The sequence below is a fragment of the Mustela putorius genome, unplaced genomic scaffold (genome assembly GCF_011764305.1).
Source record: "Mustela putorius furo isolate JIRA1106 unplaced genomic scaffold, ASM1176430v1.1 tig00000551_pilon_pilon_pilon, whole genome shotgun sequence".
In the NCBI taxonomy this organism is placed as follows: Eukaryota; Metazoa; Chordata; class Mammalia; order Carnivora; family Mustelidae; genus Mustela; species Mustela putorius.
The window spans coordinates 11,773,413-11,800,303 of record NW_025421412.1 but is presented as its reverse complement, the minus strand read 5'-3'; the positions used below and the strand labels follow the sequence as shown (position 1 = coordinate 11,800,303).

Here is a 26,891-nt window from a genome sequence, read left to right as displayed (position 1 = left end):
GGAGTACTGTTTTTGTGAAGGGTAGCCCTGTTCCCAGTTCACCATGTGACACAGTCCTAACCAATGAGATGTGGGCAGAATTACCGGGTCCTGGTTTTGGGAAAACTACTTCAAAGCTGAGCAGGCGGTAGGCATGCCCCTTTTCTCCTTCCTCCCTGGAAGATCAAATGTCCCGGGTGGCGGGTCAGAAGCCATGGATCCGTGGCAACTATAGAAATCCCCTAATGACGGCAGATCAGAAAGAGAGAAAGAGAATACGGTGAAGCTATTGTATCAGTGCCGGACCTGTGGTTGCTAGGATACAAAATACAAAATTAAAACCAAAACCAAAACCAAAACCTCTGTTTGGCTTACCTACTGTGAGTTGAGTTTTCTGTTCTGTGTAGCCAAGCTGATTCCCAATCTGTAAGCCTGCCCCTGTGGGGTTTTGTTTTGTTTTGTTTTGTTATCTCTTCCCTCATAATCCTATCAGCGGCACCCAGGCATCCTAGTTGCCCAGCAGAGTTCTCGACCCCCATGCGACACGCCATCAATATATATTTTTGTTGAGTGTGTCATTCCCAAATGAGGATTTTTTTTGTGCCTTGTAATATAAGACAATAAGTATAAAAGACAGTAAGTATAAAATGTCATCTACAAAGTATTCTTGCCAGAAATATTTAACCTGAATCCAACCATGGAGAAACTATTAGACAAAAGCGGAGACCATCTACAACAACTCACTAGGACTCTCCCAAAAAGTTCCGTGAGACACAACAATCATCTATCAGGTGGGAGGAAGGATTATTTTAGGTCAAAAGAGACTAAACATACAGAGCCACCAAATGCAATGTGTGAATCCTGGATCAAACAACAAATGGTATCGGTGTCGCCCACTGGACCAGGACTTCTTGGCCCGAAATCCCGAAGACACCCCCAAGGGCTTGTGTGTAGTGGAAAAGGCGCTTCTCCAAGGGTAGATCCCCCACTCACAACCCCACACATGCCACTCAGATCAAGACACTGGGAGAGTTGTCGACTTTGGAAACCACTTTGTATAGCTGGGATCTAGAAATCCAGGAGTTTCTTCATGGTTGCAAAGATCAACACAACCAAAGAGACTTAGGGAAACCCTAACATCAGAGAGGCTCCTGCAGGAAGGGATGAAACATTGTAACCAACACATGACAACTGCCCCACCCAAGGCTGCTTTTTGGGGGTGAGTGCCTGAGGCCAGGGCTACCGGGCTACCCCTGGCCATACACAGCCAGTGTGGTGCCAGGGCTGAGAGGAGGGACTACAAAATGCCTTCTTGCCCAGTGGGGAGGGACACCGGGGTGCTCCTACCTGAGTGCTGTGTTGGGGAAACACCGTTAGACCAGGACCCACTAGGGGGCGGTAGAGTACAGTGGTTGTGGTGCAGGCTCTGCCTGGGCAGCGGGATCAGTCCTGGCTTTGCCACTTAACAGTTGGTGACCTGAGGCGAGTCACAACCTCTCAGAGCTTTGGTTTCCTCATCCATCCGGAATATGGAGATGAGAACACTGTCTACAACGGAAGTTTGTTCTGGTTAGTACACATGACTGGCATACTGTAAATACTCAGTATTAGCTACTAGGGGCTGCCTGCCTGCCTCTGTTGGTGGAGTGTGCAGCTCCTGATCTTGGGGTTGTGAGTTCGAGCCCCAGTTGGGTGCAGAGATTCCTGCAAAACAAAATCTTAGAAAAAAATTCTAAGAAAAAAAAAGACAATTTGGGTTAAAAATATATGTATTGGCTTGTAGTATCAGCCACTGGGACAAGGGGAGAGGCCCGCTTCTGTGCTTACACATCCGGGGGTATGTGTGCAGCAGAGCAAAGCAGGACACACGCTCATTGGAACTTATGAAGCAAGGCCTGGAAAAAGCCGCTCACGAAGCTGAGTTGAGGAATGAATCACCAACTAGAGACATGTGACCCACCAGGCCAGGGGCTACCCACCCATTCCCTCCAGCTGTAACCTTGTTTTTGGTCCTGTTTTAAAAATATTTTTTTTCATTGTGGTAAAATGCATATAATACAAAATTCACCATCTTAATCATTTCTCAGTGTACAGTTATGGCATCAGGTACTTTCATACTGTTGAGCAAGCCTCCCCCACCACCACCTAGAGATCGCTCTTCATCTTGCAAAACTGAAACTCAGTATCCATTCAACATGAACTCCCCATTTCCCCTCCCCACCGTGCCCTGCCAACCACATTCTATTCTCTGTCTTTATAAAAGTGACTACTCTAGGTGCCCCCAAAGAAGCAGAAGCATACAGTCTTTCTCTTTTTAAGACTGGCTTCTGTAATGCCCTCCTCGTGGTTCATTCACGTTGTAGCACGTGTCAGAATTTGCTTCATTTTTATGGCTGAATTATAATAACCCCTCACATGTATACACCACATTTTGTTTTTCCATTTGTTGGGTCGATGGGGGGAACCCTTTGGTTCCTTTTCAACCAGATGGTCCATCAAGACTTTCTGGAAGGGATTAAGCAACCACGGGAATTAGCGGTTGACCCTGGAAATGAGAAGAAATCTCCAATATGGCGGAGGAGTAGGAGAACAAGAAATGATTTGCCAATGAGGGAGGAAAAAATTTCAGCCAGTGTACAGACCTGCAAGTGTATTTAGTCCCTAAATGTCACTCACACGGTTGAGAGGTGGCCCATGACCTTCATCGTCTCTCCATCCCAAACCTATGCTTCTCTACTTAGCTTCGTGGTGCTAGGCTGAGAGCTGGCAAACCGTGCATTGGGCTCTACCAGTTTGGGTGCTGCAGGAAGGCTACAAGCCTGGAGGAAGAACAAGGGCCCTGGGACCTCCCTTTTGCTTGTGATTCCTCTGAGCAATACCCCCCAGCAATGCCTCTCCCCCCAGGAGAGGCAGGGCCTTCCTGCAGTAGGAGCCGAACCCTGCGTCCAGGTGGTCCCGCACTTGCAGATCTGCAACATCTCGCTCTTGACCTTCACCGACCGGCCAGCACCCGCTCCCCTGATGACGGGGTTCCAGTCCCAGGGGAACACTCTTCTAAGTCGTAATATTTTAACGATTCCAGACATTTCCCTTTGTTTGCCTATCCCAAGAGCTGGTAGCGGTCTCCTCTGTGGTGTCTTGGGTTGTCCTGGAGTAGATTAACAATTCTTTATGTTTAATTCTCTCTTTTCAAGTTATTACTGTAGGAATAGTTATTACTGTAGTTTTAGTCTTCTGGCTTGATTCTAATTGATGCAGCCCCAACCGCTATTTCAAAACTTTAATGCCTTCCAGCCTCTGTGCTTCCAGGCCCCTCCCCCTAGTAAGGATGACCTGGCCTCCTGTTTCACTCAGAAAATTAAAGCTGTGCCTGGGTGGCTCATTCAGTTAAGAGTCTGACTTTGGCTCAGGTCATGACCTCGGGGTCCTGGGATCTAGTCCCGCATCTGGCTCCTTGCTCAGCAGGGAGTCTGCTTCTCCCTCTCCCTCTGCTTGTGCACTCTCTCTGTCTCTCTAAAACAAACAAATCATTCTTTTAGAAGAAATAAAATTAAAGTCATTTAGGTGACCTCAAACATGTCTCCCCCAACACCAGCCAATCTATAAAAATTTCTAGAGCCAACTGCCTTTTCTCAGTCTCAGAGGATAAGGCATTTCTTTCTGTTCTTCCATGGGTGTTTTTGAGCCCAACCCCTCCAACGTCTCCTGTTCTGCTCTATCCCTTGTACTTTCTCTCAGTTTTTCTCTCAATTCTTAATACATTCTTTTCTCTAGAAAAGCCGTCTGGGAAGCTAAGGATGAGTCAAAGGGTTGGCAGGAACCCTTTTCCTCTTTTGTTAACCACATCTTTATTTCCCCCATAGAATGTCCACCCAAGTCTGATTCACAGACAAGCTCTGCATTCCCAGCATCCAGCACAGGGCCTGGCCGGGAGGAGGCAGGGGACAATAGCCTATGTTTGCTGAATGGGTCAGTAGACAGTTGCTGAAGGGATCAATGAATGGGTGGGATTCTGTGGTTAGCAGAGCTCACAGCACACCCTCAAGTCAGGTTTCTCGGTGTGCAGTCCTTGGACCACCAGCACCAGAATCACTTGGGACCTTTTTGAAAATGCTGACTCAAGCGTGAGTGGGTGGCTCAGTCGGTTAAGCATCTGCTTTCAGCTCATGATCCTGGGGTCCTGGGATCAAGTCCTGCTTTGGGCTTCCTGCTCAGGGGGCAGTCTGCTTCTCTCTCTAACTTCCCCTCTACTTGTGATCTCTCTCTCTTTCATGCTGTCTCTCAAATAAATGAATAGATAAAATCTTTTTTTAAAAAAGAAAAAAAAGAAAGAAAATGCCGACTTAAAACCCGCATCGATTGGGGTATGTCAGTGCAAAACAGGAGCTAACTGAAAGAGCTCTCAGAGGCCAAGCTTGAAATAACTCGAGCAACAAAACGAATGAAGGGATAACCCAAATTATAAAATTTATAATTTACAAAATAAATTTCCATGAGTCTATACTGAAATAAATAAATGGTTGAATAAATAATGGGGGAGGAGAGACAAATCTCCTGTACAGAAGAATTCCAAATAATTTATATACATACCACAGCCTCAAAGAAGTGGAACATAACTGCCGGCCCAAGGGTGGGCTGCCCGTAGTGACTTCCTTCCAGACAGGACGGTAGGAAAGGGGTAGCAGGTAATTTTCCAGTGGAGAAACCTGACTGACAACAGCCTCAACCAGGTGATCAGGGTCAACATAGGCACTGATGAGTCAGATTCATAGTACGTATGCTTGACATCGTGTGATGAAAATAGCATTTTACCTTTGTGGGTATTTTCCCCAATAATATGGCCTCAATATATAGCCAATATAGCCTCAGTCTTCTCATGAGAAGAACATCAGGCAAGTTCCAATGAAGGGATACCCCGCACATTTCCACCAGTACTCCTCAAAACTGTCAAGGTCATGGAAAACAAGAAAAGTCAGAAAACTGTCACAGCCAAAAAGAGCCTAAGGAGACATGATGCTCAATGTAATGGGGCATCCTGGATGGGATCCTGGAACAGAAATGGGACAGTAGGTAAAAACTAAAGCTGTCTAAATAAAGTACGGACTTTAGTTCATCATGATGTATCAATACTGGTTTCCTAATTGTGACCAATAGACCACAGCAATGTAGGATGTTATAACAGGAAGGCAGATGTAGGGTTTATGGGACTCCTTTGTGATATCTTCCCAATTTTCCTGTAAAGCCAAAGCTTTTCTAAAAAGTGAAGATGACTAAAAAAATTTTTCTTAATTCAAATTCCTGGGCCTCCCCTCAAAAGCTCAGGGAATGAGCCTCAGGGCTCCGCATTGGAAACACGCATCTCACTGGTTTCATGCACACTCAAGTCGAGACACCAGGGTCTTAGAGACTCTGCTCAGAGACAGAGAGGTCCCTTGCTAACTGTGGTTTGGATCCATGCCACCGTGTTGCTCAGCTCCAGGGTCACCCTTGATATTGTGTCCAATTCATAATGTTAGTGGTACCCCAAGGCACTGTGGAGCAGACACCCCACACCCGTCGCCTCTCCGCACCATTGCTTTGATCCGTCTACGTGTGTTACTGCGAGCCAGTGTTTAACAGCTGGGAAATTATTATTTTTTTTTTAAAGATTTTATTTATTTATTTGACAGAGAGAGATCACAAATAGGCAGAGAGGCAGGCAGAGAGAGGAGGAAGCAGGCTCCCTGCTGAGCAGAGAGCCCGATGCGGGACTCGATCCCAGGACCCTGAGATCATGACCTGAGCCGAAGGCAGCGGCTTAACCCACTGAGCCACCCAGGCGCCCCAGCTGGGAAATTCTTTATGAAAGTCCAAAGCTCTGGGATGCATTTCTGTTTCTGCCAGTCCCTCACGGCATCCCAAGCAGAGCTTAGGAGTGGCTCAACTTCTTAGATGGGACACATGTTGGTCAGCTCTACGTGACTCTATCACTCCCTATTGTTCCAAACTCTTCAGAGGCTGTTATTAACATGCTCAGATTGTCAATTTCTTTATGAAAACAAAACAAGACAAACCCCCCAAAACAGCTCTCTGTATCTGGGTCACTATCAAAAGAGGGAACATGAAAGATAAATCGAGTGAGCCTATGTCTTTAGAAACAGGCAGAATGGTCTTGTTTCTGTCAGTGGGAGAATGGTCCTCGTGTGATTAATGCACCTGCAAAGTGTGTCTGTTGATTGCCCAGTCTGCTTCTCTCTGTGAGGGCCCCTGTGGACATCTGAGGCCTCATCTCAGGCCAGCGAGAGATGCCACAATGATAAATGGGCCAAAGGTGGGTCCTGGAGGAAGGAGGAAGTGGGGAATGGTCTCCTCTCCCTCTGTGTGCTATTCGCACACCCTGGGCAGCTAAGCGAAGCCAGAACCTGAATTCCTGGGGCCTTCGTCAAATGGCGTGAACGCACTGTTCTCATCCTCCATTTCTAATTACTACTTGAGGAACGAACTGTCTCCCCAGAGTTCTGGCACAAACAGACGGGCTCGATTTGGACAACTGTTTTAGCCTCCTTGCCCGTGTTCAGAGTATAATTATGGAAATTATAATGATAATCACTGCAGGAACTTACTATGGGCAAGACCTGTTCTAAGCGAGTTTTCTTTGTAATGTATTAAGTTATTCAATGCCCAGAGGCCCCCTAGAGGCAGGTGTTATTATTACCATCTTTCCCTCTTCACAGACGAGGAAAGGGAGCGAAAGGGGTCTGTCCGGGCATCTACAGGTAGTTGAGAATGGAACTAGGATTTGAATCCAGGCTCGGGCTCTCACGTAATTCCGGCTCTCCCAAGAGTCTTACTTGAAGTATGGCAAGGTGCCATAAAAAACACAGGAAATATAACTACCTCTATTTTATGTACATACTTGTGTTCACATTTCACAGCAGTAACATGTGACGTCTGGTAAAAGTATACAGATCATTTCTTTTAAATACAATTGTTGCTTAGAGGCCCCAATCTTTTCATATTTGGTATGATGGACTGTTAGGCTGGCATTTATATGAACTACCAGGAATAAAAGTTATTCTGTTCTTAATGAGCATGGAGTAATTTTTTAAATGATAACACTTTATCTTAAGAAATCAGGTGGATTGTTTTCCTTATCCATGCAGCTCAGTGGTTTATCAGCCAATTGTGTTAGAAGCTCTTTTCCTTTCCCTTAGGAAGTCTGCAATAAGAGATTAGGCCTCATCAGTTATCATCACAAATATGTCACGATCATTATTTGATGCCTCTATTTTGTATGTGGATTCTCATATACCATTTAAACTTCATGGTGGTTGGGCGCCTGGGTGGCTCAGTGGGTTAAGCCGCTGCCTTCGGCTCAGGTCATGATCTCAGGGTCCTGGGATCGAGTCCCGCATCGGGCTCTCTGCTCAGCAGGGAGCCTGCTTCCTCCTCTCTCTCTCTCTCTCTCTGCCTGCCTCTCTGCCTACTTGTGATCTCTCTCTGTTAAATAAATAAATAAAATCTTTAAAAAAAAAACTTTAAACTTCATGGTGTAAGAACACATGGAAAATTGGAGAGAATTAAAAAAAAACAATCAAAGGGTTGAAAAGTTACTGGAAATATTTAGTCTGGAGAAAAGAAGGCTCAAGGTGTTTGAAAAACTCACTTCTGGGATGAATAACACATCAGGAAGATCCTGAACAGATGTTCGAGTCATCTGGTGGCTGGTGGAGCAGGTTTGGTTGCGGATACTACGCAGATCAACTGTAATGGAGTAAAGGAGAGGTATCAGCACCAGAGATCAGGATTGTAACCTACAATAGGCATGTTTTCAGGGGAAGAACAGAAGAGCACCAAGTCAGGGTCTATTAAAGGACACTCAGTGAGACGAACATGGGGTTCTAGGGACTATCCAAAATTAGTATCAGGATCCCACCACTTCTACGAGTGTTCCTTCTTCCTCGGAGTCCGGCTTGCTCACTCAGGGTCTATCTGAGTCCAAGCTGTTCGGCATGTTTGCAGAGGTAGAACCTCCTTGGCCTGCACATGAGGACAGACTACTATCTGCTGGCTCAGAAAACTGAGGTTGTTATTCTTTCATTTTTTTGGCCCCTGGTGGGGTGCTCACTGCTGATGAATCCCTTATAAATAAATATTCCAATCCCATAGTTATGTCCAGAAGGACATAAATAATTGCCAAATCAGAACAATCACCTCACTTTAACCTTTGAACCAACCTCAGTTCCTATACGTACATAATTGCACTGAAACAACATAAAGAGGAATGTTAAATCCCCTTGTTTATGTGGTTCTACAGCAGAGTTTCTGAAACTTCCCTAGAACTTAACTTATCTTTTTTTTTTTTAAGTTTATTGATTGTTTTTAGTCATGTCTACACCCAGTGTGGGGCTTGAACTCACGACCCCAAGTTCAAGCATAGCATGCTTTTCCGACTGAGCCAGCCAGGTGCCCTAGAACACAATTTATCTTGTAGTGGTTTCGGAAATCCTTTGTCTATACTTACATGTAGATGTTGGATAGCTGAACAATCTGAAGCCCATCCAGTTGTCAGAAAGAGAGGGAAGCAGCAAGGATGGCCTGATGCTGCCTTTCCCTCATTCCTCTCATTCAATTGAATATATATATCTAGAGGCCTACTGTGTGCCAATCACTGTGCTAAGCCTCGGGGAAACAAAGATGAAAGACAGGTCCTGCTTGCAGTTGTGTGGAGGAAACAGGCAATTAGACAATGACCTACAAGTAGAGTGGACTCACGTTGATAAAGGAATGCAATGTACAACGTGCAAAATGAGCCCAGGGGTGTGGAGTTCAGCTGCCATCACAGAGCAATAGACCTGAACTTCTCAGGTTTCTTTCAGAATTGGTTTGAGTGACTGGACCACAGATTCATCTACAGAGGAAGTATGAAGTGAGTCATGACCGTGAAAGAGATTGGTACAGGGAGAAGTAGGAGGTTGGAGCAGGTGAGTGAGCGAGTGATAGTTTCTCTTTGATGCTAGGTAGACCAAAACCCACTGCCTTAACAGAGAAGTTTTAGATTTGGTGGACACAATGGGTGGGAAGATTTTACCGATGCAGTTTTTGGTTCCTATCTTATCATGTACATGACATAGGATCAAAGAAATTGTCACCTTTGGGACAGTGGGGTTCCTATAAACAACACCATTAATCAAGTCCCTATGGTTGCTGGGCAGAAGTAAAATCTCAACATAGATTTAACCTAGGTAGAAATTAAGAAAATGCAAAGGGAAACAGGTGAATGGCAGATAGAAGAGGAACTTTTAAAATATGAATTAAAGAGGAAAGCCAAGGGTCACCTAGGACTGCCATAAAAAGTACACAACCTGGGGGGCTTAAAACAATAGAACTTCCCTGCCTCACAGTCCCAGAAGCTGTCAGTCCCAAATCCAGGGATCAGCAGGGCCGTGCTCCCATGGAAACCTGGAGGGCAGGACTGTTTCTTGCCTTTTCCAGCTTCTGGTATTTGCTGGCCATCCCTGGTGTTCCTTGGCTGGTGGGGACAGCACTGTGATTTCCGCTTCCGTTGTCACAGCGTGATGTCCCTGGATCTGTAAGAGTCTAAGAGAGCAGTTATATGGAATTAGCTCCTACCCTACTCCATAATGACCTCATCATAACCAGTTATATCTGCAATGACCCTATTTGCAATGAAGGCCACATTCAGAGGCGCTGGGGGTACAATCTCAATATATATTTTTTTGGTTACACAATCCAGCTAATAACACTGAGGAGGATAAAAGAAAGCCCTGGGCTTCTTTCTCCATAAAAAATAGAAAGACTAAAGTCAGGGGTGCCTGGGTGGCTCAGTTGGTTGTGTGTCTGCCTTTGGCTCAGGTCATGATCTTGGAGTCTTGGGACTGAACCCCATTTGGGGGCTCCCTGCTCAGCGGGGAATCTGCTTCTCCCTCTCTCTGCTCATGCTGTCTCTATCATCAATAACCAAAATTAAGTGGCATAGAATTGTCACATCAGTTTTCAGTACTTCACTTTGTATTTCTAGCTTATATTCTGAAATTCTGAAATATTTTCATGTGTTCTTTTTTCACTGGCTGCTGTGGTAGTGACACTCTTCCTGCGTATGCACAGTTCAATTGCATTTCTACAGATTTACAATAAAAAATACTGCCAATAATGGAAATAAGAATGATAAAAAATTTCCTATATAATATTCTCGTGATTATCTCACCATGGAAAAAGGAGAAATAAAAGAGCAAATGGGTGCCTTTTGCTTTGGAACATTATGTTGAATACATGAGTTTGAATCAGTTTGAATCAAGGTGCTACTGTTCAGCATAAACCGGCCATAAAGATGGACAAGCAAGCAAGATGAAACATTGAAGGTGATAATCTCTCACATCTCTGAGTAGGGCTTAAAAGTGAGCAGGTGAGAGATAGGCTCCCACTTTTGTTGAAACAACCCTGGGGAAGGAGATCTGTGGGTTTTTGCCTTGCTTTGATGGGCAGGAGATGTCTGGGCGGTTTGGGAAGAGGACACAGCCTGGTCAGGGGATGGAATTATGATGTTTTGCCTATCTTTCCTGTTTTGATGATGTCCTATAATCCAGCTTGCACTTTGGCAAGGATCTAGGGCAGCTGCCCCGAGAGGAGTCACTTATATAGTACCAATCAGTAGCCATATCCATTAAGAGGAAGAAAATGTTGGCCCTATGAAAATGGCCCATGCTGAGACCAGAGGTGATATAGGGTAAAGGGAATTGGTTTGGTCACTTCCTTTTCCCCACTTCTAGCGGATGCTGCTGGTGTCCCAAATATATCTCCTCTCTGTCCATTCAGAGGCACAGTGACTGCATCCACCTATAGATATGTTAGCTTGTGTGGTATGTGGAAGTAAGGAGGTCAGACGCGATGCCAGGCAGGGCGCAGGGAAGAACGAGAGGCCAGAAGGCCGCCGCAGAGCAGAGTGAAAACGAGAGCAGGACGAGCAAGTGCCTGTCTGGTATGAACAGATGGGACATGTTGTACGGACACAAGAGAAGTAACCTTAACTTAGCCTCCGAGAAAGAGCAGATGGTCTGGGTGGAGAAGATGAGGAAGTGTGACAGTCTCACAAATGTGACAGGTTCTATACGAATGATGTAAAAATACTTCCTGATGGGTAGTGATGAAGCAACAGAAAACTGATCTCCTATTCTGAAATCCCGCCACACGTTAGGGCCTCACTCCATCTCTAGAACTCGGATCCAGAGGGCCCCATGCTTTGATATGTGATGGGAAACAGAGCTGAATCAGAAAAAGAAAGAGCTCTAGAGAAATAAGGTAGTAGACTAGGGTGGGTACTGGAGGAAGACGAGAAGAAAAAGGCAAAGCAACCCTATCACTTCCTAACCTCCCCCACCATTAATTTCCATACAGAAATTTCTCAGCCCAGTTTTCTTAGGATTGTGCCACGAAAATATGAAGCCTACGGGCAGAAAGGTATCAGCCCTATGGCCCAAGACTTACTCCCCCACTACTCCCGTGGAGTCTTAGTTCCCAAATGCAGTTTTTTTTTTAAAAAAAGATTTTAATTATTTATTTGAGAGATTGGGAGCATGAATAGGGGGAGGGGTAGAGGGGAGAGGGAGAGGGAGAAGCAGGCTCCCCACTGAGCAAGGAGCCAAATGCGGGCTCCATCCCAGCACCCTGGGATCTTGACCTGAGCCAAAGGCAGATGCTCCACCCACTGAGCCACCCAGGCACTCCCCTGACCTCCAGATGCAGCTCTTGCTCTGCATACAGTCTTGCTCTGCTCACTCACAGGGGTGGGCTACAAGTGTGGACAAATTGCTCACGGGTGGCCCTCTGGGACCAATGGGAGTCGTGGAGAAAGACACCGACCCCTGCCCGCCCGCCCCTCCAGTGGGATGACTTGTGGGCACAGGCTCCATGTGCTCACAGTGCTAATCTGTTTGATAACTCACCTCCGTTGGCTTCCGCCCCTCCTTTCCCTGTCTCATTCCCCATTCTCTCACTGGTCTTTCCTAGGACAGCTTCCAGATAACTTGAAACTTTGTCCCAAAGTCTGCCTTGGGTGAGACCCAAGCTAAAACAGATGGGGATCATCTGAAATATTTTTTAATTAATTGATGAAAACTTACTGAGGTTCTAATTCTATTAAAAGAAATCTCAAATGTTGTTACATTTTGTTGCTTCTGCAGGAATTGTTCCACTGCACTGAAACCCTTTCCATCTAAATATGCAGTTGGGAACTCTCTGATATAATAATGTTAAAGAAGGATGTTCCCCCTAAATCACGTTTTAGTTCAATTAACATTTCCTGCAAATTGGCTAATATGCAGCATCATTTCTAAGTGGATAAATCACCTAAATTGATATTAAAAATCCACACTGATCTCTAGACTTAACCGTTCTATGTTTTTAAATAGCATGAACATTAGCAATACAGTCCCAGACCAGTCTTTTAGACCTACCTGGTCTTATCCGCTACGGATACAGGAACTGTGAAAATTCTGGGCAAGAAAGCATCTCTTAAAATGACCTACATTTGTTGAAAAATGATACTTCCTTCTTCTTTAGTAATCTTAATCTTATTGACTTGTAGTTTAAAGGCTTCATTTAAACATTTCTGGTACATATGATATCTATGTCAAATCACTTTGTAATATTCCAATATCAGTATTTCTCATTGATTGAAACAAAAATTGCATGTTAGTATCAAAGAACAAAGTATTTTAAAGCAATTTTCTCTCTGAAGTTTCTACCTTTGCCAACTCTGTGTCTCTATACAATATTCACTTAATCTTGGCGGATTGGATTGGATTGGATTGGTCCTTGTTCATTCATGTAAATGAATTGGAAAAAAAAACTATGCTGTGCATATGGACACTTTCAAATATTCAATGGAGTATTCTCAACACCTTTTCTTTTCTTTCTTTTTTTTTTTTTTAAGATTTTATTTATTTATTTGACACAGAGAGATCATAAGTAGGCAGAGAGGCAGGCAGAGAGAGAGGGAAGCAGGCTCCCCACTGAGCAGAGAGCCAGAGGCAGGGTCTCAACACCTTTTCTTAATATTCACATTATATATAGTATTTTTTATAATAAGGGCTAGGTTTATACATCTTTTTTAAAGATACAGAATCACTAAGTGCATCGTTCCCACGTGTAAATTGGGACTGGTGACTTCAAAGAGACAAGCAGAGCTGTTGCATGTGGAATGGTGTTTTGAATTGGTGAAAAACTCTTGATTAAGTTCCAAATAACAACTGAAACAGTAACTTGTTGCATTCCTGGCAAATTCAGCATGAATTAAAACTCTGCCAGGCACATGTTTACATGTAAAATGAAATTGGTTCTAGATTCAGAAAGATACAAATAGACTTTTACCTACCTAAGAAATATGAGGTTGGAGAGTAAAACACAAGTTAGAAAAGAGAACAATTAAATTTTTTTTGGTAAAAGGATTGCATCTGGCATTTACCGGACACTACGCAGGCTCTTCCAATTCATTGTGACAACCCAAAATACACTTAACAGGTTTCCAAAATGCTCCATGCTCAGTAGACATCTATAATGAGTATTACTGAATCAGTAAAAAGATGCAAGTACTCTAAAAAAAACCCTCCAGACCTATTTCTTCACAACTATTAGTTTCGTAGATATTATATGCTAAAAATGCATTTGATGCAGTGTAAAGGCTACTTTACCCAAGGACTGACCATCAACCCTAGTCATTATCTACTGATTCCTCCAAAAGGTTGCTGACTACAATCCCTGCTAATTTGGAAAGGGGGTCCTCAGCCAGAATATAAAAACAGGATGTGGTTTACAAGGTAAAGGTATAATAGCTGTCATATGATCAGAACTTGGTACTTTGGAAGTCTGTGGTTCTTAATTTGGTTGTGGTTGGCCCCCTCTACTGTTAGTATTCTTTAGGAAAAATTCTTTCTAGCTCTGCTCTACGAAAAAAACATGGTGCTAAAGGCAAGCTGAAATCTACAGGAAAAGCTGTGTCAGGGATGCTCGGTCAGCAACCTTCCCCCAGGACTCCTCTGGAGATCTGCTTTCTAATGCTAAAACCTTAGAGATGCTATGTTTTATTTTAGGAAAGGAAGACAATGTTTTCACACCAATAGACTCAAAATGGGTAGGATACAACATCTGGTAAGACACATTCCCTGCCCTCTACGGGCTTACTCTTTCAAACTTACCACTACTACCCCAATGTAGAAAGCAGATTCAGCAAGACATGGGAAGGCAAATGATGATTCCTAGTAACTGACAGAATTAGCTCTCCAAAATACAATCTAGAGAAGAGACAAGGTAGAAAGACAGGCAAGGACTTTAGAAATGATAAACACTGAGCATTCTGGGATTGTGTGATAACCGTTGGCTAAATCACACAAGTATAGGAGTTCTCATCCTTACGCTATTGAAATTTAAAATTTTTAATTTAAAAAAATTTTTTAAAGTAGGCTCTACACTGGGATTGAATGTGGGGCTTGAACTCACAACCCTGAGATCAAGACCTGAGCTGAGATCAAGCATCAGATATGTAACCCAATGGGCCACTCGGATGCACAGGAGAAGTCTTCACTATGGGAGGCAGCCCTGTGTATTGTAGGATGTTTACCAGCATCCCATCTGCCCATTAGATGCCATTAGTGGGCCCCTCTCATAACTGTAACACCAAAAATGTCTCCAAATATTGGCAAGTGTCCTCTGGAGTCCCCAAACTGCCCCCTGTTGAGAATCACTGCACTAGTGCTTCTCAGACTTTTGCATACAAATCACCTGAGGGTCTTGCTAAATGCTGCTTTAGTAAGTCTGGGAATAGGGCCTGGCACTTTCTAGTTCAAACAAGATCCCAGATGAAGCTGATGCTGCCCATGCAAGGACAATACTTGCTTTTTACAAGACAAACCTACAGCTTTCTACCAGTTGATATGGCCAGGTTCCGAGTGCAGAGTACACTCAAGGCACAGATCCCTGAAAATACTCTCGAGCAAGGACTGCATACCGTATTAAGTTACTGTGCATTTAGTTAAGAATGTTGCAGAACTGAATATAAATAAGTGAATGGTTTTTTTTTTTTTTGTCTTTGTTTTTCTAAACTTCAAAGTGCTTTATCTCCTATTTCAGCAGTTCTCCAACATTTTATCTTGGGATTTCTTTAGCATTCTTAAAGATAATCGAGAACTATGAGAGCTTTTGCTAACATGAGTTATATCTATTAGAAACATTAGAAATTAATTAAGAGACGGAAAAATTTAAAAACTGTTTGGAATTCATTTAAAAATAACAGACCCATTGCGCATTAATATAATTAATATATTTTTGTGAAAAATTGCGGCACATTCTCAAGCAAAAAATTATGGAGGAAAATAAAATTATTGCACATTTTTTTGCAAATGTCTAAGATCTGGCTTTATAGAAGACAGCTGGATCCTCCTATTGGCTTCTGCTTTCAGTCTGTTGTGATACATTGCTTTGATTGAAATACAGGAAGAAAATCTGGCCTCACAGGATTTTGTTGTTGGAAAAGGAAGCATTTTAATAGTCATTTCCGATAATATGGACTTTTTTCTGATACTACAGCATAACTTAACAAGCAGTAGTTTCTTAAAGATTAGTTGGAATGAGAAATCTGAGGCCCTATCAATGAGCTTTTTGTACTGTTACACTAAAACGTATTGGTTTATCTTGCAGTTTGCATTGATCTTACCCACGCATGATTTTGTAACACGATGCATTGATCAAGTGGAGAGTGTTGGTTCACTAAGTTATACAGCCTTTCCAAATGCACAGACGGAAATTCCATTATATTTTCCTGAGTGAATAAGAGTAAAGAAAAATGTCTTAGGGGCGCCTGGGTGGCTCAGTGGGTTAAGCCTTGGCCTTAGGCTCAGGTCATGATCTCAGGGTCATGGGATGGAGTCCCCGCATCAGGCTCTCTGCTCAGCAGGGAGCCTGCTTTCCCCTTGCTCTCTGCCTGCCTCTCTGCCTGCTTGTGATCTGTGTCAAATAAATTAATAAAATATTAAAAAAAAGAAAAATATCTTACCACAATTATGAAAATGGTTCTGGCCTTCTGGAATCCCACTTTAGGGATAAAGTGGTGTGGGGTGGGGTAGCCGCATCTACTTTGAGAACCAGTGACCTATGTAGGCTAAGGGTTTTGTTGTCAACCAATAGCTTCTGTAAAACAAATAAAAGCCTAAGGAAAATAAGTCACTTCTGCTTTTGCCCTCTAGCAATAAATCAGTGATAAAATTCTGGGTCACTCTCACCTCTCCTTCAAGGCAGGAACTGTGTTTTATTGATCCACAAATTCCAGATTTAGCTCACTCAGTGCCTGGCCCTTACAAACACTCCAAAAGTATTTTCTTTTCAAAGTATGCCATACAGCTGTGTAGCCTGTCCTTTTCATTTAGCCTTGTAGTTGCTCAGTTTCCCCACAATACGTATTCTTTAATAACTACATAATATAAAATTAAAGTTTTCAGGCTCAAACTCATTTTAAAAAACATGACTTTGCCTTAGTAAAGATTAATCTCATTTTGCGAAGGGAAAAAAAAAAATGAAATGCCTAGGTCTGCAAGGCCGCTAAGGCAGAAGTTTGGGGAGCAAGATCGCTCAGCCATAGACTCGCCACCCCTGGGATCTGACCACCTGCCGGCGCGGTGCGGAAGGGTGGGGTCCCGTGAGCACCTTTCACGGCGCCTGAGGGGATTCCGCGCGGGATCGACGCGGGAAAGGGCTGGACAGCGCAGCTCTCGGCGACTGAGCGGCCTCTCGCACCTGGGGGACACCAGAACCCCAGATAGTTACTGTCAACAGTCCTCGGGGGAGCGAGCTTCGCGGGGGCTGCCCGGAAAGACTGAGCATGCGTGGAACGCGCCGGGCGTCCCGTCTGGGGAGAGGGTAGAGGTCACCCGGAATGCCCCCCACGCCGGCACTCCCGAGGAATCAGCTGCCACGCCGACTCCACAGGAGTTATACTCCCGCTCCTCCCACGAAGTCCCCCCGTTGCTTTTCTAAAGGGGACCCGCAGCAGTCGGCAAAACCCGGACAGACGGACCCCTCCGACTGAGGACCGACTTCCCTTCCCAGGCAGGAAGGGAGGGGGCGGGCGGGCGGAGCGGCGCGTCCCCTGGGCTGCGCATGCGCCGCTCGCAAGCAGCCCCTGGAGTAGAATCCAGTTGCCGGATTCGCCGCCACGCCGGGAGTGCGCCTGCGCGGTCGCCGGGTCCCTCCACCTCCACTTCCCCTCCCCCTGTCCCCCCGCGGGGGCTCTGGGTCCGGCGGGACCATGTTCACCAGCACCGGCTCCAGTGGGCTTTGTGAGTACCGGCTGCCGCCATCCTGGCTGTTCCCTACGCGCGACCCTGGGCACCTCTTTGAGAAGCCTGGGGGCAAAGGGGACCCTCGGGGTTGCAGGAGGTTTGGGGGCCGACCCTCCATGCCCGCGCCCATATCTTAGGGGTTCCTTCCCGTGAGGGGCAGCGGACACTCCCCCACCTCAGCCTGGAGGGGCAAGTGCGGACTGAGTCCCGCCGTCAGCCCCGGCCCCCCACCTATGAACCCCAGGTGCGATGCTCACGTGTTCCAGGGGCTGCTGCAGGCAGGCTGGACAGTTAGGGTCGGGCTGGGTGTCCCGGTGTTCTCCGGGCTCGACCCCTTGTGTTCAGCGGCGCGTGTGCCAGGCAGAAAGAAGGGGCTGTCCTGGAGGAGCAGATGCTGGAAGCCTGCCCCCTTCCCAGTCACCTTGCTCCATTTAGGCTACAGAGGGACCGAACTGGCTCTCCCCCAGATGCAAATTTCCAACCTCTGTCTCGGGAACTGACCCCTCAGGTTTGCTTAGATTTCTTTCCTCCTCCATCTCCTTTAAGAGTTTTTAGACAAACACAAACTGATGAAAGTACATTAAAGTGGAAGGAAGTTAAGTCGTTTGGCAGGAAAGTGCGGACATTGCTGCTGGATGTTGCCGTCATCTTGCACTCGAATGTCAGTGGTGGTCAGCAGGTAGAGGGAAAAGAAATATATCTAGCCTTGAGGACAATTTTATTTTTTTCCCTGAAATTTTTCAGTTGACTCTTGGTAAGGTGGCCTGTGTGTTAAGTAAACAGCAGTGAGGTTCGGCACTGGGACAGCAACAGTGAACGGTTTTGAACAGCATAATTTACAGTTGCTTGTCCCTGTTAGTACTTCCTGTCTCTCCACATGAGAACTTAATCATGCCCAGGTATGGAAGCAGTTGACATTTCCAAATACTAAAGATCTACCGTTATTGTTAGAAGCCTTTTCCGAGAATACAGGTCTTAGGCTGAGGGTGAGTATCAGAGACACAGGCATAATTTTAAATCTTCCTCACTCTCAGGTTTTGGAGTGGGTTGAATATTTATGATTTCCCTTGTTTCATAATTAATTCGATTCACTCATTGGCCTTAGAGTAGGTTATAGCTGCTGGCTAGTTAATCTTCTCCAGACTACCCTTTGCATAAAGAACATAGGACTGTTGGCACTGCTGGTCAAGAAGGTGGTGTGATTTTCTTGGGATCATGCAGTGACCCCTACACTGGTGGATATAAAATTAATAGTTGAATATTCCATTTTAGTTATTTCAGCCTTTTGAACTATCCTTCCCTCTGACCAAAATACATGAAAAAATTTAAAAGGTTACTCTACTGCATTACTAGGTTACTGGTTACTGTAGTAGTCATTGTGTTGGCAAAGTTTATTCTGCTTTGATACATGGTGACGCTGGGGAAGGTCAGACTTGATCACCTAAGGCACAGGGTTGATGAGTACTGAGTTCTAGGAACCGAACTCCTGCCCAGGGAGAGGCGTAGGCCAAGGCTTCTCCTCAGCTGCCTTGACCTATTTCTGAAATAAGTGTATCCTCAGGGTAAGACTTGATGGGATGGCCATTCCTCAGAAGGCCATGTCTCATGCACTCATTTAACAAACATTTTGAGCATCTGTTATGGGCTAGAAACTGCTAGTTGCTGGGATTTCAATGTTGAACAAGTCTCGGTCCCTTGTATTCCTTTAGGGGATGTTGGGCAGTTTTTCCAGGACTGGTCTTTGGCCAGACTGGGTGTGAGCAATCATCTGCTTTAAAATTTTTCCTGGCAAGGCTGTCCAGTGAGAGGGAGTGATTTTATTTAGCAAGTTGTGTGGCTCTTTGGTAAGTCAAAGTTCTGATTTTGAGTGAGTATCCCTGGAAGGATAATCTGCCTGCCCGTGACCCTGTGGATGATGAGCGAACATTGTCTTTTCAAGGGAAAGAGTCCCTGCCCTTTCCTACCTCCTGCATATGTCCCTCGTTATGTGACTGGTAGATAATGGTGTTTTAGTGTTACATTTGCCTTCTTCTCAGTTATTTATTCAACAGGTGTCTATTGGGTACCCATGTAGGCCCCACACTGTTTGTGTACAGAGGATGAGGAGGTAAACCAGGTAAAGGAAACCAGCATCAAGTAATTAACAGAGTGATTTCCCATAGTGATGAGAGTCCTGAAGACAGTACGAGCATAATGGTTTGGAGATTGAGGTTATGGGGGTGCCTGCTTCAGCAAGTGTGGTCAGGAAGATATCTGGGAACATGACACTTGAGCTGAGACCCAGGTGGTGTCAAGGACCCAGCCACATCAGAGTTTGTTGAAAAATGTACATTTTGCAGAAAGGGAACAGCAAGGCAAGCACAAAGACTGAAACAGACAAAGCAGTGCATTTTCAAAGCACTGAAGAAAGCTGGGACTGCCAGGGCATTAAATCACGGATAGGGTGTTTGTGACTATGTCTTTGAAACTGTATTGCTATCTATCTAGTCATGTAATTATGGCTTGATAAAAGTGTATGGGAAACCTATTCAGGACTTATTTTAGATTGCTTATAGACCAGTGCATCATTTAATTATGTGTTAAGTAATAGATGTATCATTTATTATACTTACTATAAGTTTTTCCCATTACTTAGTCACTTCACAGTATATTCACTCTGTAACAATAGACTTAACCAACATTAATTGTATGTCTAATGTATTCCAGGTTTAGTTCCCACCCTCAAGTTCATTGTCTAGTGGGGAAATATTTTAAAAAAGAAATGAAACTACTTGTCTGCCTGGTGCTGTGGGTTTATTGATGGGGTGTGGGCTGGTTAAGGGAGAGGCACAGTTGTTGGTGCAGGTGATATCTGAGCTGATTTTTGAGGGATAAGTAAGAGTTTGTCAGGCATGCAAGTGGGGAGAGGCCCTCAAAGAGCAACAGAGCCTGGGCAGGCCTGGAAAAGAGGCAGGAGGTGGTGAATTAGAGTATTGTTAGTAATGGCTGGACTGAGCAGTTTAAGAAGTGTGTGGTGAAATCATCCACCTGAAGAGGGAGAAGAGGAGGAGCTAGGGGAGAAGGTAGAGGAATGGCTGAGGTTCCTCCTCTTCAGGAACACAGATAGGAATGAATGATAGACCAAAGTCCAGAGAAGCAGGAGGAGGTAATGATCTAGAGCACTAAGGAATGCTTTACGGTGCTGGGGGAAGGAAGACTGGGTGGGGGTTGTTATTGGTGGTGGTGACAGCTGTGTTTCCAAATGCTGCCCGAATCCTAGCTAGAAAAAAAAAATCAACCATGGAACTTTCTGAATGTCCATATTCCCAGGTCCCATCCCCAGACAGACTGATTGAGAAGGGCTAATGTGGGCATCAGAAATCTGAATTTTTAAAGCATCCCCAGGAGATTCTAAGGGACAGAGAAATTTACATCAAAACAAGAGGGTGGCTGGCAGAAGGGGCAGAGTGAATAGAGTCCAGCGGGAGATGCTTAAGGCTCCAGCTAAGGTAGTAGCAGTGAGAATGAACAGGATAGAGAAGAAAGAGTCTAAAGATGTGTGAGTAGGTAGGTCGTGTCCATAAAACTTGTTGAGGGACGCCTGGGTGGCTCAAGCGGTAGAGCGTCTGCCTTCAGCTCAGGTCATGATCCCAGGCTCTTGGGATCGAGTCCCTCAGCCGGGGACCTGCTTCTCCCCCTCCCTCTGCTGTTCCCCCTGCTTATACTCTCTCTCTGCCACAATAAAAAAAAAATAAAAAAACTTAGAAAAATAACCATAAATAAAACTTGTTGGATTTGAGGGATGAAGAAGGGTTGAAGGTGGCTCTGGATGGACAGATGGTGTTACCATTCGTTAGGGTCGGGGAATGCAGAAAAGGGGGAGCTCGTTGTGGGGGAAAGACAAGTTCAGCATTTGCCACATTTAATGTGTCCAGTTAGAGATACCAGGGGGGCATTTGGCGAGAGGGCGCTGACCAGATGTGGGTGGTTAGGTGGGAGCTCTGCCCTGGATATGAGTCAGGGTGCTGGAAGCAGTGAGTGGAGTTAGGAGGCTGAGGACAGGAGCTCAGGCAAGTCTAGCAACTGAGGGGTGGTAGGGAAGGAGGAGACTGCAGAGTAGGCAGAGATGGGTATTTCCTTGGGAGAAACCTCTCTTATTCTCTCAGTTCAATTAGATTTGCCCTCTTTTGTTGTACATCAACTTTTGAGCTTCTCACCACGGTGGCTCTGATCGCCACAGTGTCCATTCCCGCTGTCTCCAGTTTATAGCCCATTTCTGGCATCTTCCATGTCAAGTCGGGAGCCCCTAGCTAATTACTGGAGTTACAGTCTCATCGAGACTCTCAGAACCTGGTTCTGCTGTCCTGCTACAGTCATCTGACGAAGCCCCAAGCTGGTGTTCACGTGTGACACCTGATCTGAGTCCTTGGATTCCGTCATCTCCCTGAGCTCCTCGCCTGCCATCCCCATCCTCAAGACTGGTCCTGGCCTCTGCCCATCTCACTCTTCATACACGCCCCCAGTAAGGGCTGTCACTTGTTTAGAGCCACATTTTTACCGTTGTCAGTGACTTCCCATTGTAGGTGATAGTTGAGCTGAGTTTTGAGGGATGACATCGTAAGAGTTGGTCGGGCATACAAACTCGGTTCCCTTCTCTTTCCCCAAGCGAAAAGAGTGAAGCACTCGTCTAGCTGAAGCCCACCCTCCCTCTCTTCTTGACTCACTCTCCGCTGCCTTTTGTAGCACCACTCTCTTCTTCATCCTCTCCGAGAGGGCGAGCCTGGCACGTGGTTGAGTCTGGAGCTTTCTCTGGTTGATGCCGTAGTGGGCCTTTCAGAGACTCCCAGAGTACTTCAGATCCCTCACCTGTGGAAAGGAGAGAATATGATGTATTTTGCTGAGTTCTTGTGAAGATTAAAATTTAGCCTGTGTAGAGCTCCTAGACTGGGGTTAGCTGTTTTCAGCTGGGTCCTTCTTCTGTGTTCTCGAGAATACAAAAGCATAGCCCCGCTGCTGACCCGAGCCTGCACCTTCCAGCTGCTGACTTTCTTCTTCCTGGCCTCAGTCCTTAGAAGACGAGCTTTACGCTTCTTCCTCTCCCGGCTCCCCGCACTCTAGCCCTCCACAGCTCGTCTGCTCACTGGCATGGCTCTGTACTCTACCCGCCGCAGCCTCAATCTTCTCCACCAGCCACGGAACCACAAAAACTGCTCCGGACCAGGTGACCTGGGACTTCCACACCAGCAAATCTACCGGATGCTTCTCAGTCCTTGTCTTAGTGGAAAGTTCTCTTGCATTGGCCTTGATGAACATTTCCTTCTGAAATTCGTTACTTGACTTTTATTTTTAAATTTCATGCTCACCTGCTTGTCTTCATACCTCCTGACCACATTTATTTAGTTTCTTCGAGTTTACTGGATTTGGCATTAGTAGGCTATGGGCACGGTTAGGAGAGCAGTTTCAGTGGTGCACTAAGGCCCAAACCTGCTTAGTCAAGGTACAGAATGAACCAGAGATAGACAGTACAAGTAATGAGAGTGGACCATAGAGACACGCAGTGGGGAGGGAATCAGGGGAAGACAGAGCTGAGTTAAGCCCTTTGCAGACTCAGGTGCTTGGGTGTTTTGCTAACTGAAAGTCACCCAGCACTAAGATGGAAACCGGTGCAAATTTATTAGCGTGAGAAATAAAGTTTTGAGCTGAACTGGAACCAGCGAAACTGGTTTTGATTCAAACCAGTTAGGGAGCCTGGAGTCAGATGTAGTTAGGGAAGTTAGGTGCATCCAAGGGCCAGTGAGTGGTGTCAGGCCACAGTGAGGACATTCATCTCGCTCCAGAGGTGGGCGAGCTGTAAGGACTGGTGGGGCCATTCACGGTCTGTGTACTCTGGCCCCTGTGTGATGCTTAAGTGGACACCTCGAAAATTGACCTCTCCAGCTGTTTTTGTGCTCTTAAGAAGTACCAAGCTAGGGTGCCTTGGTGGCTCAGTGGGTTAAGCCTCTGCCTTCGGGCTCAGGTCATGATCTCAGAGTTCTGGGATCGAGTCCCGCATCGGGCTCTCTGCTTAGCAGGGAGCCTGCTTCCTCTCTCTCTCTCTACTCTCTGTCTCTCTCTGTGCCTACTTGTGATCTCTCTCTGTCAAATAAATAAAATCTTAAAAAAAAAAAGAAGTACCAGGCTATGTTGTCACTAACGTATTCTTTTCTTTAGTTGTGTATTCAGTATGTCAAATATAAAACTTATTGTCTCTCACCATCTCTTTGAAATGTACTCAGCTTGGAAAGCTTTTTGCCTTTGTGAAAAGGAATCAGACTTACGACTTTTTATTCACTCTTCAAGTTATTGATTCAACAGCTGTTTAATGAGCATTCTGGTGAGCCAGCCCCTCTTCTAAGTGCTTGGAATTCAGTGGTAAATAAAAGAGGAAAAGTACATTCAAGTGGCAATAACCTTAGAGAAGTCACAAAATAGGGGCTCCATTTAAAAATCAAAATATGTATTTAGGGGCACCTGGCTGGTTCAGTTGGTAGAGCATGCCACTCTTGATCTGAGGGTCATGAGTTCAAGGCCCCTGTTGCACATGGAGCCTACTTTAAAAAAATAAAAATACGTTGTTGAGTGTTTGAATCAACACTTCAGTCTTCATTCAAGGTAAGACTTTTTCTTCCTTTTCCTCCCAGTTAAGACTCGAACTTGACAACCACTTGCTGTGAGAGAAGGGGGTGTGATCGCCTTCTGCTCTCTTTGTGTTCTGCTGTGTCTCTCCCATTTTGTTTCTGACCTTCTTAGGTTCTAGCTTAGGTGGAGCGGGAGGAGGCAGGAATGGTGAACTAGGATTGTTCTTATGTGGCTCTTAGCCTGGTCCATGGTTCAAGTTGCCTCTCCTGTGTGTTCTTTAGATTCGCGTGTGACTCCCTTGCCTGCTACTCCCCGGCCTTGGGGAAATGCCTCTTCATGTTGGTGGGCCGTAGTTAGTGACTCTCCCTTAGTTCCTAGGAACTTAGGTGCACCTACGGTTTCCTCCTTCTGGAGTCCTTTTGGCTTGCTTAAGGCGCCATCAGACCGAGCCCAGGGTGACCCCGCTGCTGGCTCTTCCCTGCGGCCCACCTCTGCTCTGCTCTGCTGGAATTGCGGATTCTTTGCCTCGGTCGTGCGTTTTGAGCTCTGGCATCACATGGCTTCTCTTTCTCCCACTCTTTAAGCTTCCCAAGGTGGAAATTCGCTGTACCCCCACTCCAGGAGTCACGTATTTGGCTCACTGAATGAGGTCCGTTGAGCCCCTGGCGCAGCTCGACGTGAGGGTGTGGGTGTACTCAGAGCACGCGGATGCCCCCTCCACGGATCCTTTTCCTGCTTTTCTCTGTTCAGTAGAGAACTCTTGCTGTTCTGCTCACTCTTCTTGGATTCATAATCAGGCTGAAAGGCTAAGAGTTGTGGGACTGCAACTAGATTAGTTGTCTTTGTAAATTCTGCATTTTGGTGTGAAACCTCCCTTTGGAGCAGCCTTTGTATTTGGTACGTTAGTGGGAATTCCAATTTTGTTATCTTGTTTTGGTTGAGTTTCTGTTTTAGGGGGCAAGATTCATCTGACTGGCCTCTTTAAAGGTGATTTGAGAATTTATATATTTCTGCTCTATTTCATTGTTTGTTGTAGTAAAGGATTAACTCATCAAGCCTGTGTTGCCCAAACCCTGCACAGTTGCCTTTAATGCCTGACTCTCGGGGATAAGCGATTTCCTACATTTCTTAACTTTCAGAGGAGTATATCCTTGAAATTCTCAAGAAATATACTATTTATTTAAAAATTTTAGCTGATGGGTGGCTCAGCGTTCTGGGATCATGATCTCAGGGTTCTGGGATCAAGCCTCACGTTGGGCTCCCTGCCCAGCTGCCTCCGCTCGGGAGTCTGCTTGTCCCTCTTGCTCTGCACCGCCTCCCCCCATGCTTTGTTCTCTTTCTCTCTCGCTCTCTCAGAAAAAAAACCCAAAAAAACCCAACCCTTTAAAAAAAGAATTTTAGCTGAGGAGGAAAGATAGGTATTAATTAGGGAAGCTTGAGGGGGGGATGCTATTATTTTTTATTTTTAAAAAATATTTATTAAGTAATTTCAACACCCAGTATGGGGCTCGAACTTGGGACCCCGAGATCAAGAGTTGTGTGCCCCACCAACTGAGCCAGCCAGGCATCCCAAGGGAGAATGCTTTTATTTTTATTTACTTATTTATTTAATTTAAATTCAAGTTAGTTAACATATAGTGTAGCTTTAGTTTCAAAGTAGAATTCAGTCATTTATCTCTTACATGTAACACCCAGTGCTCATCCCGACAAGTGCCTTCCTTACTGCAAGTCACCCATTTAGCCCATCACCCACCCACCTCCCCTTCAGCAGCCCTCACTTTGTCTTCTGTATTTGAGTCTCTGTGGTTTGCCTTCCTTTCTGATTTATCTTATTTTATTTTTCTTTCCCTTCCCCGTATTCATCTGTTCTGTTTCTTAAATTCCACATATGAGTGAAATCATATTTGTCTTTCTCTGACTTGTTTCACTTAGCATAATAGCCTCTAGTTCCATCCACATAGTTTGCACATGGCTAGTTTCCACTCTTTTTGATGGCTGAGTAATATTCCACTTTATATATATACCACATCTTCTTTATCCACTCATCAGTCGGTGGACATTTGAGCTCTTTCCATAACTTGGCTATTGTTCAAAATGCTGCCATAAACATTGGGGTGCACGTGCCCCTTTGAATCAGCATTTTTGTATCCTTTGGCTAGACACCTAATAGTGTAGTTGCTGGGTTGTAGGATAGTTCTATTTTTAACTTTTTAAGGAACCTTCATACTGTTTTCCAGGAAGAAAGCTGAAAGTGAAAATACAAATAATAGATTTATCAGACTCAAATACTATTTTGTAATTTGCTTTTATTTCACACAAAAGGCTTTTAAAAAGCAGTCACAATGACTATGTGTCTATCCTGCTTTTCTCCCCTTTGTCATAAGAATTTCCCAAGTATGCTATTCTTACAGAATTACATTGATGTTTTCTCCTTTTTTTTCCCCATTATAGTGATGCTTAGTAGATCTTAATTTTCAGATGTTTTTAGAAGTGAAAGAAGAGTAAATAAAGAGTATTATCTTATAACTTTTGATAATACTGCAAAATTCCAGTCCCAAAGGATGGTATGTGTAACTTTAAGGGAGAAAAGATTGTTTTACTTAAGTTACTATGTTTAATTTTCAGGGTAATGCTAGGTATTGTTATTCTATTCCTGCCACAAATGAATATTTTGAAGCACAGATGATAACTTGTCCAAAATCCTGTAGCTAAAATGTGGAAGAACTAGGATTTGAGTCCAGGTTTGCCTCCGTCCAAAGTTAATGTAAATTTATTCCCTTCTCCCTTTAAGGAAAATGGCTAGGATCAATGGCGATGTAACTTCTAAGCCTTAAGAAAAATATCTGGAAGAAAGAATCATAATCTAAGATTTTATTTATTTATATGATAGAGAGAGATCACAAGTAGACAGAGAGGCAGGCAGAGAGAGAGAGGGAAGCAGGCTCCTTGCTGAGCAGAGAGCCCAATGCAGGACTCAATCCCAGGACC

The 26,891-nt window shown here is 44.9% G+C and overlaps 1 protein-coding gene and 1 long non-coding RNA gene across 12 annotated transcripts in view; one reads left to right on the top strand and one right to left on the bottom strand.

Moving 5' to 3' along the window:
• The window catches only part of LOC101693900, a 56,269-nt gene extending 38,288 nt beyond the window's left edge, over positions 1–17,981 (bottom strand). For 5 of the 11 annotated variants that reach the window (XR_006607134.1, XR_006607130.1, XR_006607132.1 and 2 more), the window contains exons 1-7: positions 16,251–17,036; positions 16,025–16,158; positions 15,686–15,790; positions 14,172–14,267; positions 7,625–9,558; positions 355–1,527; positions 85–221 (exon numbers count right to left, since the gene is read on the bottom strand). This is a non-coding gene — a long non-coding RNA (uncharacterized LOC101693900). Of the gene's footprint in view, positions 1–84; positions 222–354; positions 1,528–7,624; positions 9,559–14,171; positions 14,268–15,685; positions 15,791–16,024; positions 16,159–16,250; positions 17,037–17,563 lie in introns of those variants that run through there. The other 6 variants (XR_006607129.1, XR_001178464.2, XR_006607133.1 and 3 more) reach the window with 6 other exon arrangements.
• Positions 17,180–26,891, top strand: part of UBAC2 (UBA domain containing 2) — a 173,738-nt gene continuing 164,026 nt past the window's right edge. Inside the window, exon 1 of the mRNA XM_004746091.3 lies at positions 17,180–17,303. Within this exon, the coding sequence (XP_004746148.1) occupies positions 17,273–17,303 (31 nt within the window). The 5' untranslated portion in view covers positions 17,180–17,272. The remainder of the gene's footprint in view (positions 17,304–26,891) is intronic.